This window comes from Athalia rosae, chromosome 4, assembly GCF_917208135.1.
Source record: "Athalia rosae chromosome 4, iyAthRosa1.1, whole genome shotgun sequence".
In the NCBI taxonomy this organism is placed as follows: Eukaryota; Metazoa; Arthropoda; class Insecta; order Hymenoptera; family Athaliidae; genus Athalia; species Athalia rosae.
In genome coordinates, this window is record NC_064029.1 from 15,982,480 (window position 1) to 15,997,048 (window position 14,569).

The following is a 14,569-nucleotide window of genomic DNA, read 5'->3' on the forward strand; positions in this document are numbered from 1 at the left end:
AGTTTTGATCTCACCATTTTCAGATAATCATCGATCTAGAAAGAAAGAAAAAACATTTTTTTATCGAATTCATTTAGGTAATAACAATTACGCGTTCAACAATAATCGAGAAGATACGAACGAAGTTGTTACGTCGAGGGGTGGTTGTCAGCAACCGTCAACGTTGCAACAACAACAGCAACAACGGTGCTGGGATCATCGTAGTAAATTGTCGCATCGTTTTAGCGCGGGCGACGCCGATAATTCGTCGCCTCATTATCAGGCGTTCAATTCACTCCATCGTTTGCCCGAGTCGAGATCGCTGAAGTTCGATCCTTTCGATAGTTGAACTGAAACGTAGGGGGTAATTTCCGGGTTGAAAATCGGTTAAATTCGCCCTTGGAAGAAGGCTGCTGTGATGTACCGACGGATATTACGACGCGATGCTGACCGGGGGAAACGAGAAACGAAAAGAAAGAAATAGCGAAAGAAAAAAAAGAAGAAAAAGCAAGAAAGCGCAAGTGGCGAAGGAGTAAAACGAATGAAATTCAAAGTCAAAGTATGAAGAGACAGGATTAGAGATCAAGAGACTTATGATCCCTTTGTATGAGCTATCGCTGAGAAACCCTGCAGGGCTTTCTGCCCGCCGAAGAAAAGAAAAAAGGTCCGTATCATACGTATTCCGAGGGATCTATCGCGCGAATTTGCTTCAGACACAGAAAAAAAAACAAAAAAAGGAAAGAAAGATAAGTAATTTTATTCATAAATTGTACAAAAAAAAAAATTATTTAAATTAATACGTGAGTATACCGATTCGTGAGCGGATAAAACTCGGAGATTCAGTCGAGAAATATTACCGAACTCCGGATTATCAATATGCAAAATTGAAGGACTGCGGCGAAACCTGAATGAAGCTACGCCGGTATTGATGTGAATATGGATTATTTATATGTAAATAATTAATTAAGCATATCAGGTGGAACGGCCGTATATATTTCCCTTGAAAATATAGTAATACATGATTTTATTCGTAAATTTCATTTTTATAGTAGTGCCTAACCACCGGAAACACACAAAAATGTTCTCACGCGGAACAAGTAAAATGCAATCAATTTTATCAAGTAAGTGTTGATAAGCTGTTGGTATATTTAAGTCAAGAAAATATTCTATATGTAAACCTTATATTAATGATAGTCAATACGAATAATATTATTATACATGTATAGATTATCAAGTAGACTAGCGTGTATACTTAAACCAATCATTTATCATTCTCCGATGAAAAAGAAAATTTTGGAAAAGAGATTCTTAGGAATTTGTCGCACACAGTTTTTTTTTTCTTCAACAGCTTGAAATTAAATTAGTTTAATACTTCGATCATTCCATTTTGCAGAAATATCGATAATCCCCAATCAATGATTAGTTCGAAAACCATCGGTAAAAAATTTTTAGCAGTCTTTGAAATATTTTTATTTTCTGTACAGGAAAGTGTGAATTAAAAAATCATTCCAACTGTTTTTTTTTGCTAATACTGCAAAGGTTCTCTTCTGTTTTAACTCTTATTCACGCATGAAATAGATATTTTATCGACACATTCTTTTGCGAGTAGCTAGAAAATTCATATAGTTACAAAACTACGATTTTATTCACGAAGACCTCTTCGATGTGAATGTTCTAATTAAATCGTGAACATAGTAATCGCGCTGATAAAAATCATCGTTTTAATGTAATAATTAAGGAGGAAAAAAAAGAAGAAGAAAAATATTAACAACTTGTACGTAATCAGCCTATACATCCATAATGAAATCTTTGGAAATATCTATTGCTGTAGAAGTTGCATTATTATATTATATTGAATAGATAGAAAGCTCATAAAAAACATCGTATAATTAGTTTGACGAGACACAATGAGAATGTTATATATATAAATGAGAATATACGGTAAACATAAATCTGAAGAATAATTAATAAATCGTCATAAGTAATAAATTAACTAAATGCTACTTGATGTTTGTAAATAATGGACAAGTAATATTCAAAACGCGTGTGATAAGGGCACGGCTTTGGCCATGCACGATTCTATTTGTTCAATTGGGTGGGTAATATCGTCACTGTAATTAAAGAAAAGTGGCTCTCGGAGGGATTTGTTTTTTTTTTTTTACTTCAACTCGAAAACTTGTGGAAAAAATATTTCAACTCATTGAAAAATCAGAATTCTTTGATTTTCTGATCAAACGTTGAACAACGTTCGTCCGAACGATGGTGATTATGATAATTCATCCCTAGCCATTTTTTTTTCTATTCTTTTTTTTGGAAGAGAAAAAAATTTCATGAATTACAGTGATTGTAATACTATTTTATAAATATTTCATATATTTTGTTATACTATTTCTATGCTCTCTACGTTACGATTGAAATATAATATTTATCTATCCATCTTTTACGCTCACGTACCTATAGTTATGATAAATTTCTAAAGTTTGGTACACAAATATTATAAATTATAGTGATACTATATATGCTTATGTATAACGTAATATCTACATCTCACAATTAGAACGATAGAAAAATTATTTATTCAAAATCGAAGACACAAAGGAAGTTGAAAAAGAACGAAGTACGTCACTCACATATCTATATTAAACGCATTGATTAGTACCACTTCTAGTCAAGCTTTCCAATTCTGAAAAAAGACCACGAATTATATCGTAAATTCACAACAATAATCCATGATCAATTATCAATCCTTCTTTAATTTGACTTTTTTGTCATTCCGTCGCATCCATCTGATTCTAACAAATTGGTTTTTCTTTCTGCATTCTCTTTACATTCGAGTTGGAATATAATTCGCGGTCTACGATCGGTAAATCTTTGCCTATATGTATATCCAAATAAACTGGTGTGATAGGATAATAATTTGAAAATCACAAATGTCGTAGAGAAGCAATAAAAATAAATGAATGAAACAAATATCGTCCACCGTATAGTGAAATAATACCTGCTTTTACGTTACATATATTTTGAAAAAAAAAAAATGGCACTGATTATTATTTGCAACGCAAATTTATTCTTCATTCATTTTATTTTAAATTTTTTATCGTCGTAATTTTCCTAGGAACAGTGCGGTGTGATCGATAAAAAATGATGGACGACTGTCGGTGCGATATGATGCGATACGTTGATGAAATTTTAGAAAACCATTAACATCGTGCGCAATGCGAAAAGAGATATTTTAAATTAAACGGATGTATTAGTCGGAGGAAAAAATAATTCACAGGTGCAGGTCACTTATTAATTATGAATAAATGTAGTTATAACTTCGTATCACGAGAGTGTAATACAGATTTAACATACATATCTTGATTATGGAATCGAAATTCGAACGTTAATAGATAATATACATATACCTATAATATACAATAAATATACGATATAGAAAATTAAGTTCTTCAGGAAATTTTTCTCAAAATAACAGCCACGTACACATTGGTTTATCATGATTTTATTGTTCATCAAATTATAATAATTGATAAACTCGGTAAATTTATTTTTTAAATATATAATTGTCCATCGATGATCTATCATTACATTGATATATGCTCTCGTGTAAATTTTCAAAGAACATACATACTATGATGTGAATATCCATATATCTGTTCATACACTATATTCATTAATTTACTTCGTTTTTTTCGTTGAATGAACAAATTATGAGTGAATTGAAACTAACGATATGTATAATAAAGATGATGAAAATTTAAAGTACCTATATATAATGTCGTTATGATCCTAAAAAGTAGCGAAATATAATTCGAAAATATTGCCAATTGATATTCTCTGACTTCGGTCTTTCGAATAAAAGTATTGATCGTGGACTCTGCAAGTGCAGGGGAAACACAGCGATTCAGCAATTGTTGAAATTCATTGTCTACTTCGGTGTAATTTGGGAGTAGGGAGAGAGGGAGTAACGACCGTTTAAAATTTTTTTCTTTAATTTAGTTTTCTTTTTCTCAAAGGGTGTCTGATTCACCTACGCGCAGCTGCACCATCGTGATGCTGCAATAATAATTTATAGGTGTAATAACCCCGAGAAAATTCTTTCTGTTGGTCTACCGCCTAGAGAACATGACTCACCATCAAAGGCGACAGACATTTATAGATTATAGTATACCAGAAATGAAAGAAAATATATCGAAGAAGAAACTGATTCAATTTTGAATAATACATATTCTCTAAAATCCCCAAAAATTGATATCTCGAAATTCAAAGTCTCAGGCGTTCAGAGCGATAAAAATTAATACGAACCGTATTTGAAATCGCCCGCGATCAGTGTGAATAAATGACACAAGAGAGCAGTAGTAGTAGGTACTAAATCTGTTACTACTACAGTCCCAGCACCACACGCACATTTTCAGTCGCTTTATACCCCTCGAGGTACGCGGATATCAATGAGTTTGATTTCCTGAATTGTGAGACGGGTATACTCATTGTGTAGTTAACGGCTTGGGAAAGAAGACGTGAGCGTGTGGTTAGTTTGACAGTACGCGTTGGTGCGTCAAGTGTGCGACAAGTGTCTTCTTGCTTTTGTTGTTAGTTATTAGACATATTAGTCTAACGATCCCTTTGGAGTTGCCCGACACAGGGTGTGGTGGTGTCCGTTTATTTATAGAACTATAAAGGCGTTTCAAAGTGAGTACAGGTTGAATTCTTCAAACGAAAAACTTTACTATATCTTGTGGGTTAGTTAGTCAAATCTTCTGACGTATTGCTTAATTAGCCGGGCTATTTCCATGAGTCACATATCCAGTGTTATGACGTATCGAGATTTATCGGAATTAAATTACAGCAGTTTTTTTATCGATCACGTCTCTGCTATTTTTCTGAATTGAAACGATAACCTGTATAATAATCGAACTATATATGTATTTATAAATATCGTTTGCTAATGTCATAAGAATGTCAAAGAAGTGCAAGATAACAAAGACGAGATTTTCCATTTAATGGGGCTGGTTTTTCTGGGTTTATTTCTCCACTATCTCTATAATTATCAGCATTCGTTATCACGACTCATACTTGTGTTCAAAAATCATTTATACTCAAAACTGCATTTGTAATTTACCTTATTTAGAACTAGTGGCTCGACTTTGTTATTTGAAATGTGTTGAATCGTCCATTCAACTAATCAAGAACTGTGTGAATAAGATAAGAGAACCTGCTAGCAGGGATCATTTCGCTATCACATAAGTTTCTACCACATCCCATATACATACATGTGCATGACGAAATAAATAACACTGATTCATCAGGGAAGTAGATTTATTTTTCGTGGAATGACACATTGCGCAATTCCCATGTGGCCTCCAGCTACTAGGTTTTTGGTCATTAGACCGAATCATTTTTTGTTAAGTTTGAGGTTTAGCATAACTAGTCTTACCATTCTGTATATCTGGTATATCTCTAAATTTATAAGTTCACTATATTTTTTAAACAATGTATATTCACTATTTGTTCTGTTATCCAACAAAATTATAGATAAACTGTGATCATATATTTACACCATACATTTGATAGAATGGTAATTACCATTTACTTTCGTTTTTTCCAGAAAAACTATATCAAAATGTCGCTGTATCCATCTTTAGAAGACATGAAAGTCGACCATATGATTAAGGTAGGTGAATGTACTTTGAACTCTGACTCTTTGACTATTCTTTGCGTGTTTTCCACAGCATATGATTGTCAATAATTCATGTATCTTGTCCAATCAATAGGGGTTGCTTATACCCATTGTATCTACCCCCATGTCTTTGTCTCTAGGCTCAACTTCAAGCAGAGCAACAATATACTCCTCACCCTACACCGGTGCAGTCAGCTCCCATTCCAAACACAGGAACTCCTTCTGCACCTGCACATCATATTTTATACCCATCTCTTGGTGATTATATGGGATTGGAACTCAGCGAGGATGTAATAGCTCAAAATATGCCTGAGTATGCATTAGTCAACAGACAATCGGTATGTTATTTCTTGTGAGTCTGATTTTCTCTTGCCAGAATGTACAGTAATTATTATAATCCGCTAACGATTTTTTACAGACAGCCGTAGCACCTCTGCCTTCATCAACCGGAGGATTATCAGGCATGATTGCCCCACTCTCTGGGAATTCAGTTGGCTTACACAAAGGGCATGTTACTAATGGTATTCGAGAAGTGAGTATTTTTGCTCAGTACACGATCATGATAATCTTCAGTTATAAATACATTGCCATATGCTGTGATTGTGTCTTATTCTCATCTAGTTAATCCTTTGCAAAGACAAGGATGGAAAAATTGGCCTTAGAGTACATCCGGTAAATAACGGAATTTTCGTTTGTCTCGTGAGCCCGGATTCCCCAGCTGTAATGGCAGGGCTACGTTTCGGTGATCAAATCTTGGAAATCAACGGAATCACCGTAGCTGGCTATTCCATGGATCAGGTGCACAAAATATTACGTAAAGCTCCTGAGAATGGAATCAGAGTCGTTGTCAGAGATAGGTACGTTATGACTGGTGGATATTATTTTTTATTCTTTAAGATCATCTGATGAAAAGGTTTGGCATCAGGTTTGTGTGACGAATGAATATTTATGTTGTCGTTACACAGACCATTCGAAAGAAGCATCACATTGCACAAGGACAGTGTTGGACACATCGGGTTCCAGTTCAAAAATGGGAAGATTACAGCTTTGGTAAAAGATTCTTCGGCTGCTAGGAATGGATTATTGACCGATCATCAGCTCCTCGAAGTTAACGGCAAGGTATTGAATAACTCTCTCGCATTTCGTGTTCACTTTAGAATTTTTTATCGAACATAAGTGCTACTGATTTTACCAAAAAATGTGTTTTTATTTTTTTCTTTTCCAGAACGTGGTTGGATTGAAGGACAAAGAAATCGGTGCCGAAATCGAAAAGGGTGGCGATATCATCACGATTACAATCATTCCCTCGTATATCTACGATCACATGATCAAGAAGTATGTTTCATGCGGACCCCACGAAAAGATCTGTTTCCTTGCATTGCGATGATATTTTTTTCACTTTCTGTTCCAGAATGTCCGGAAGCCTACTGAAATCAGCGATGGACCATTCAGTGCCAAATCTTTAGAGCAGAAAAGCTGAAGGTAATTCGCCAAATGTTTTTTTTTTTCTTTTCAATATCGATCCATCCAAGTTTCATGTGAATTATCAAGAACAGCTGAAATACTTATTCATATTAATTACGATCATTAATCATCTGATCATACGTTAATTTTTTTTTATTTTTTAATCTTCAATTCGGATAAGTTGCGTATATAGATTCCTCTTCGGTACCGTGGATTAGTAACCCCGAATTAGTAACGTACGTGTTTTTATATCGCCGTATATTTGTGTCTAACGTTTTTGACACGAAAACGCCCAAACGCCATTGCCTTATTCGTTCACGCACTTTTTTATATGTGTTGGATGAAAATAATAGAGTAATTATTAAGCCCTCCCACTAAGTTATGACGGCGAAGTGCATTAGAAAGGAGAGTGATTTCTTACCGAAATTACTGAGCCCAACAATCTTAACTCATTAAAGGGAAAGAATTGGTGTACACAATTCGTAGACAGGTGATCGGCAGCATGAGAGTCGTATAATTAATGCGATCGGATATTTTGTGATATGGTTATTAGCTGCCTTATATAATTGCTGCGTTCCGATTTCAAAGTAATTCAGAATCGGTGGATGCCCAAGTGATATTTGCTCGATACCTGTTTGCGATTTGTTGTTCAATCGTGGTTTTACAAAGTTAGTCGTATGTCCCTCTTTCCCTCTTTCCCTCTTTCCCTCTTTTTCATCCCCTCCGAAGCGAATCCTCGTTCACCAGGATTTCGTATTGCAAAAGTACATGATATGTAATCGTGAAATTTTTAGTACCATGATGTCTAGTTATTACTATAGTATTAGCTATCTTCCAGATTAAAATTATTCAACTACTACGTATATTATACAATATCTATAAACTTATTACTATATGATATTTTATTACCAAAACTTATGTATAACAGTTACTAATAGAGTTACGAATCTCCTTAGTGCCGTCGTATATAGGTATAAGATATATCTTGTTTATATATAATTTGTTACTTTCTTCATGATTCTCTAGTGCCACTATATGAACGAAATGAAAAAATATAGCATATATGTATACACACAATTTATTCAGAGTATACCTTTAGAAATATGTATTTTCAATAGTCAAACACAAACTGACCTGTATACATATATTCTAATAAAAAATATCATGTATATTAAACGAAAAAAAAAAGAAGAGAAACAACCAAGGCTCTCCAGACGTCCGGACGAGAAACACCATCGAACTGCAGATCCTGAACTCCCCGACTGTACCCGATCACTTATGAAAAATTTGTATTCCTTTCCTGATACTGAATTGAATGAATCTTTCTTTTTTACTTCGTACACGTCCAATAGTGAGTTTTTTTCTGCTAGAAACGATCCAAGCAGTGAATATCTCAATAAAAAAAATTGCGATAGAAAAACCGATGCAACAAACGTATAGTTTGCATATATGTGAAAATTTATGAGAGGTTCGTCTGTTGAAAGTTTTTTCAACAGTTCTGTGCTTCGATATCGTATGCGCGTTCATTTCATGAAGATCCCAATAGTTGAGAATTCCGCTCTCTGTTAATTGACTTATTATACGATCCGTTGGTTCACGGAGAAACGATGATTTTCCAAAAACCATAACCACGTGATAATTGAGCACACAGTTATTCAGACCGTCGAAAGTAATGATCTCTTTAGCTTTGATTGATCTTCGTTTTTGATAATCCATCGACGAACGTCGACCTATGAAAACGAAGTTACGCGTGTACTTCAGTTTTCCCCAAGATACGCTATCGTCGTTATCGATAACGAATCTATCCAAAAGCTTTACGTTCACTGCGCTGTCGTTTTTTTGATCCAGCAATATATTGTAGTCGTAAAGAGAACCTCCGACCATAAAGTTTCCCGTAATTATATCATCTGCGTTTGATATTCTAGGGACACCAACGTAAGTTGCCATGATTGAAGCCAATGACGACTTGTAAGCGGTCGTCAAAACTGTAGCGTAGAAAAGACTCATCATCAACATCAATCTACCTCCTCTTGATTTCGGGACGTGAACCATGGGGTTTCCCAGGTGAAACGATATTACGTCAATAATTATTGCGATTAATCCAACTTTTGGAGAACGTCCTGCAAAAAACAGAGGAAAATTTTAAATCAGCATTCATGATACATGATCACGCGTTATTACTTTGGATGACGATTGATTATACCATCTTTTTGCGACTCCGTGAAACGTCGATTACTGTATCCGAGGAGGCAAATAACGACGAATAGGATGAAAACGCAGACCCATACTTGCCAAGAAAATTCTATCGATATCATATCGTTTGGCCAAGTAATTAGCTTCGGGACGATCCAAGTAACGCATTCCTCGTCGTAAGGAATTGAGACAGCAAGCTCTTTGCGAAGGCTATTAGTCGGACGTAATCTACCGATTCCGATTTCAACGGTACCGGAAATCACATCGTTCACTATAGACATTTTTCGTGAAAATTTCATACGGTCGACAACCGACGGATATTTCAAATCCAATTTGAAGTTGAGTTTTCGGGCAATGGCCAACAACAGCTCACCCTCTCGTCCACCGGCTATCGTGAGCGAACCGTTCTCGTCTTCGTTTATCATCATTTTCGGTAGGAAAGTCAACGAGCTCACCGTAACCGGACATGAATTAAAATCGTGCAATCGGAATGCCCAGGATGCGATTTTGTCCAGACGAACGCCGGGGCGCCAAACGTCGGTCAATTGGATTTCCAACGTACAATTGGGCCCGATTATTTCGCTGTAAAGTTCCACCGATTTGTTGGTGAGGTGAGCGTATTCCGCGTAAGCGACATTCTTTTGCAAGGACCACTCGAAAAGTTGTCGTATTTCTTCGGTGGATATTATTCCCTCGGACACGAAAAGAACGCGACAATTTTTGCATCGGTTAATGACGTTCGAGTTCTGTTCGAACGCCGTTTTCGTTAAATCGTCGAGAAATATAATCACGAAACTTCCGGGACTAAAACGTCGCGTGTAACCACATTCGCTTGTATTTTCACACACGATGTAAGGGTAGCTGTCGAGTAACGTTTGCGCTCCTCTCAACTCCTCCGAGGTAGCACCTACGATGGTTACATGCCGAGGTCTTTCGACTCTCAAATAAGCTCTGCTGAAATCGTTCAAAAAATTACCCAAAATCTTGAATTCCATTTCGTCGTATAACGACACGCGATTATTCAAAAATAACTTCGAACTTGACGAACTTGCTGGTTCTCCGAAGTAAATATACAAAGTCATTATTATCAGGGTAAAATTGTTCATCGTTGAAGTTTTATTTTTCAAATTCGATTTTGATCAATTTTTTATACCCAGTCGAATAGGGAACACGGTTGCAATGAAAATCGAGAGCATAAGATTTCGCGCACGTGTTCACATGTAACGCAACTGTCAACTCTGCCTGTTCGAAAGCTTCTTCAAATAAATTCATTTTTATTCAACCATGAAAATATTTCGTTGCATTTCTGCGACGATAAGCGATTTCAAAAGCAATCATACTTAATGTGATTTATCTAAACATATTTAGATTTATTGATATTATTGTACATCGTACGAGGTACAATATCATATATCCACAAATTGATGGGATCGCTCGGGGTGCAAATGTAGGGTCAAAACAAAAAAACTCTAGTCTAATTTATTTCTATATAGATCATTTTTATTTATCAGACCGTATATGTTACACATATGTATCGCAATTTCGCGACTTCGGACGTTAAATGTCATCGTTAGGTCGTATTTTTGATTGCACTTTAGCGCAAAGAAGTTCCAGAACAAAAGCGACGAGGGATAATGTAATGCAAATGAAATACAGTACGAATATATTTCGAAATTTATGAGCGGCGCGATGGTTTACGTAATCTAGATAACTTTTACGGGCCAACGCTACGTCGGCGTCTATTTCGTCGTTGATATCCCAGTGTTTCAGAATACCAGATTCCGTCAGTCGTTGGATGAGGCGATCTATAGGCTTTCTGAGGATCGATTTTTTCTGATAATTTATCACCGTGTGATAAGTCAACACGCAAGTATCGAACACGTCGAACGTAACGGACTCGTGAGCTTTCACGATCTTCTGTCTTTGATAACTTAGCCAAGAACGACGCGCCAAAAAGGCGTAATTGTTGTCGGACAAAAAGTTATTCCACGTCTTCATGTCGTTGTTGTTGATCGTGAATCGTTCGAGTAATTTACTGGTGATTTCGCTCTCGTTAGCTTGATCCTTGAGGATATTCCAGTCGTAGAGCGATCCGATGACGCTCAGATTCGACTTTATTATACCCTCGGCGTCGACGATGGTAGCGGTGTCGATTTCCGTCGCCAGTATCGAAGCCAACGACGTTTTGTACGCGGTCGTTATCACCATCGCGTAGTACAAGCTCGCTATCAAAAAAGATCTCCCTCCCGGCGAAGAAGTTACCGATATCACCGGATTGCCCAGGTGGAGTGCGAACACCTCGAATACGATGGGTATCAATCCGAGGTTCTTTCGATTGCCTGGAAAAAGAATTTCATGGAAAATAGAAGGGATATCGATTTGTCGTATAACGTGGCGAGGAGGTTCAAAAATTCACCAGCTTTTAGAGAGGTGAAGTAACGGTGAAGATATCCCGCGACGCAAGCAACCCCGAATATCAGGGTGATCATGGCCCATACCATTCCGGAAAATTCAACGAATATAACGTCGTTCGCACGGTTTACGAAACGCGGCACTCCCCAGGTGAGACAATCGTTGTCGTAAGCTACCGACATCGATACGCGATCGCGAAAATGATCGCTCGGACGCAATCTGCCGATTCCAATTTCCGCGACACCCGAAGCAACGTCCTTCATTATAGCCGCTCTCTGAGAATACCTCAGACGGTCCGTCATCGTCGGATATTTTAACGTCAAACTGAAGTTGAATTTCTCCGCCGCCTCCAGCATCAGTTTACCCTCACGTCCTCCGACGATTTTCACCGTTCCGTTCTTGTACTCTTCGATCATCATTTTCGGAGTGAAATTCAACGAGCTCACCGTCACCGGACACCCGTTCAGATCGTGAAATTTGTACGCCCATTGATTTATTCTGTCCAAATCGGTACCCGGTCTCCAAATTTCCACCAAACGGGCCTCCATGGTGCAGTTTATCCCCAAAAATTCACTGTACAGACCGATACCGTCCGCGTTTAGGTAGGCCAATTCGCTGTAGGGTACGTTTTGCTTCGTGGCGAGTGCGAACATCAAACGGACACCGTTATTTTGAATTTTACCATCGCATAAAAATAGGAGCTTGCACTTTTCGCAGCGAGATATTATTCGTGAGTTTTTCATGAACGTTTCTTCGGTGAGATCATCCAGAAATATAATGACGAAATTTCCATCGCTGAAGATTTTTGAATAACCGCAGTCTCTGGTCTCCGTGCAGATGATGTGGGGGTAACTTTTCAGGAACGGTTTCAGAGCTTTTTGAATATTCTCGTGTTTCGGAACACCGGTTATCGTGATCTGTCGCGGTTCGTATTTTTTTAAATAAGCTTCGTTGAAATCGGCGAAAAATTTTCCGACCATATCCCATTTGTTACCCTCGTCTTTCCTCAACGTGTGATTATGCAAATATGATATTCTCGGCGAACTTGTCACTCTGTCAGAAATCATCGAGACGAATAAGCACAGTGCTTTCAATAATTTTGCATTCATGGCGCCGTCGCTACAGTTTTATTTCACCCAACGAACGAAGTCTCTCTTGTTCTGTTTAAAAAAATGAATAAATTATTCCTCCAACACCCGCGAACGCAACCGCACCGAACAAACTTTAACGAAGGGCTTCGACATTCGACAAACAACCATGACATTGTGTCGTCGGAACAAGTTGGCAAAGGTCAATTTTAATATACGCGTGAGTAATATGTGACTTTTACAACTTTAGTTATCTTCACACTGCATCGCGTTTATAAGCATCGTGTATCTTATTGACCGTTGACATGTATTTTTTTTCTTTCGTTTTTTTCATTTTTCATTTTTCTTTTTAATACAAGATCGATATCAACCTTGCTCCGAATCACCCTTCGAGATAATCTTCGTGTAAAATTGTCAGCGGAATTTTTATTCCGAAAATATTTTTTTTTTTATCATCGAGTACATTGAAAATACGGGTACACAGAATTTATTCAGATTCGGAATTCAATCAGAACTAACGATTCTTCTCTTACCTATAAATTAGTGATTGATAATCGTAACATCATCGTTGCGCGATTGGCTGGTGTTGTCCGCTTTGCGTGCGGAAACTATCCAAGCGGTAAATATCTCGATGAGAAAAATAGCGAATGAAAAACTGATGAGAATAAGGTACATATTGAATATGTAGCGAAATTTGTAAGAAATTTGTTTTCCGAGTTGTTGATCCGAAAGTATGTTCTTCGATATCATGTTCGCGTTGACTACCGCGAGGTCCCAATAAGCGAGAATTCCGGCTTCGGACAGTCGACGTATTATTTTATTTATCGGGTGTCGGAGGAACGACGATTTTGCGAAAACTATAACCGCGGGATAGTTGAGTACACAACTATCCAGAGCGTTGAAAGAGATCGTTTCACGAGCTCTCATCGATTCCTGAGTCTGATAATTCATCCACGAACGACGACCAACGAAAACGAAATCCCTTGTGTTTTTTAACCTGAGCCACGACTCGTTGTCGTCGTTGATTACTACGAATCCTTTCATCAGATTCGCGATGATTTCCCTGTCGTTCATTTGGTCTTTTAGGATATTGTAGTCGTAGAGCGAACCGCCGACGGTAAAATCTCCTTCGATTATGTCCTCGGGTTTCAGAATCTTGGAAATACCCACGTCGGTCGCTAAAATTGAGGCTAAAGAAGTCTTGTAAGCGGTTGATAAAACCGTCGCGTAAGAAAGACACATCATTAGCATCAGTCTACTTCCTGAAGAGAAGTAAATGTGCGCTACGGGGTTTCCAAGGTGGAATGATAATACGTCGAAAACAATCGCGATGAATCCAACTCGTGAATCACGTTTTCCTAAAAGAGAAAGGAGAGAAAATTTACTCGTGGCAATCACCTTGATTAGATTCATGAGTCGCTTGAATTACCATTATTTTTTGACGATGGAACGAAACGATGATGACCATATCCGACGAGGCAAATAACGACGAATAGGATGTAGACGCAGACCCACACTTGCCAAGAAAATTCCACGAGGAGTATATCGTTCGGCCAAGTAATTAATCGTGGAACGACCCAAGTCACGCATTCCTCGTCGTAAGGAATTGAAATCGTTAGATGACTGCTTAGGTTGTTAGTGGGACGCAATCTACCGATCCCGATTTCGGCGGCACCGGAAACTACGTCGTTCTCTATAGACATTTTTCGTGAAAATTTCATCCGGTCGACAACCGAGGGGTATTTTAAATCCAATT

At 37.4% G+C, this 14,569-nt stretch overlaps 3 protein-coding genes across 10 annotated transcripts in view; 2 read left to right on the forward strand and 1 right to left on the reverse strand.

Annotated features, from left to right (window-relative positions):
- LOC105690041 (potassium voltage-gated channel subfamily H member 8) overlaps nucleotides 1–4,668 on the forward strand; it is a 56,488-nt gene extending 51,820 nt beyond the window's left edge. For all 8 annotated transcript variants that reach the window (XM_020854647.2, XM_048654840.1, XM_048654841.1 and 5 more), the window contains one exon: nucleotides 78–4,668. In XM_020854647.2, coding sequence (XP_020710306.1) covers nucleotides 78–328 — 251 coding nt within the window. In that variant the 3' untranslated portion in view covers nucleotides 329–4,668. The remainder of the gene's footprint in view (nucleotides 1–77) is intronic.
- On the forward strand, nucleotides 4,416–7,126 carry LOC105690003 (syntenin-1-like). Its single transcript, XM_012407468.3, has 8 exons — nucleotides 4,416–4,668; nucleotides 5,585–5,650; nucleotides 5,797–5,994; nucleotides 6,075–6,188; nucleotides 6,278–6,513; nucleotides 6,622–6,775; nucleotides 6,882–6,991; nucleotides 7,068–7,126. Exons 2-8 carry the CDS (start codon nucleotides 5,600–5,602, stop codon nucleotides 7,120–7,122), a joined length of 918 nt encoding a protein of 305 aa, XP_012262891.2. The 5' UTR covers nucleotides 4,416–4,668; nucleotides 5,585–5,599; the 3' UTR covers nucleotides 7,123–7,126.
- A 3,695-nt stretch (nucleotides 7,127–10,821) lies between these two features.
- Nucleotides 10,822–13,343, reverse strand: LOC125500774. Its single transcript, XM_048654844.1, has 2 exons — nucleotides 11,730–13,343; nucleotides 10,822–11,652 (listed from the first exon to the last, which is right to left on the reverse strand). The coding sequence occupies exons 1-2, from the start codon at nucleotides 12,832–12,834 to the stop codon at nucleotides 10,871–10,873; spliced, it is 1,887 nt and encodes a 628-aa protein (XP_048510801.1). The 5' UTR covers nucleotides 12,835–13,343; the 3' UTR covers nucleotides 10,822–10,870.
- Between the last annotated feature and the right edge of the window lie 1,226 nt (nucleotides 13,344–14,569).

What these genes read in the sequence shown, in the direction of transcription:
- LOC105690003 (XM_012407468.3), top strand. Translation starts at nt 5,600, where the DNA reads ATGTCGCTGTATCCATCTTTAGAAGACATGAAAGTCGACCATATGATT. An exon ending in CATTAGTCAACAGACAATCG is followed by an intron (nt 5,995 to 6,074) that starts GTATGTTATTTC and finishes GATTTTTTACAG; the next exon opens with ACAGCCGTAGCACCTCTGCC. An exon ending in AGAGTCGTTGTCAGAGATAG is followed by an intron (nt 6,514 to 6,621) that starts GTACGTTATGAC and finishes GTCGTTACACAG; the next exon opens with ACCATTCGAAAGAAGCATCA.
- LOC125500774 (XM_048654844.1), bottom strand. Translation starts at nt 12,834, where the DNA reads ATGAATGCAAAATTATTGAAAGCACTGTGCTTATTCGTCTCGATGATT. An exon ending in CTTCACCTCTCTAAAAGCTG is followed by an intron (nt 11,653 to 11,729) that starts GTGAATTTTTGA and finishes TTCTTTTTCCAG; the next exon opens with GCAATCGAAAGAACCTCGGA.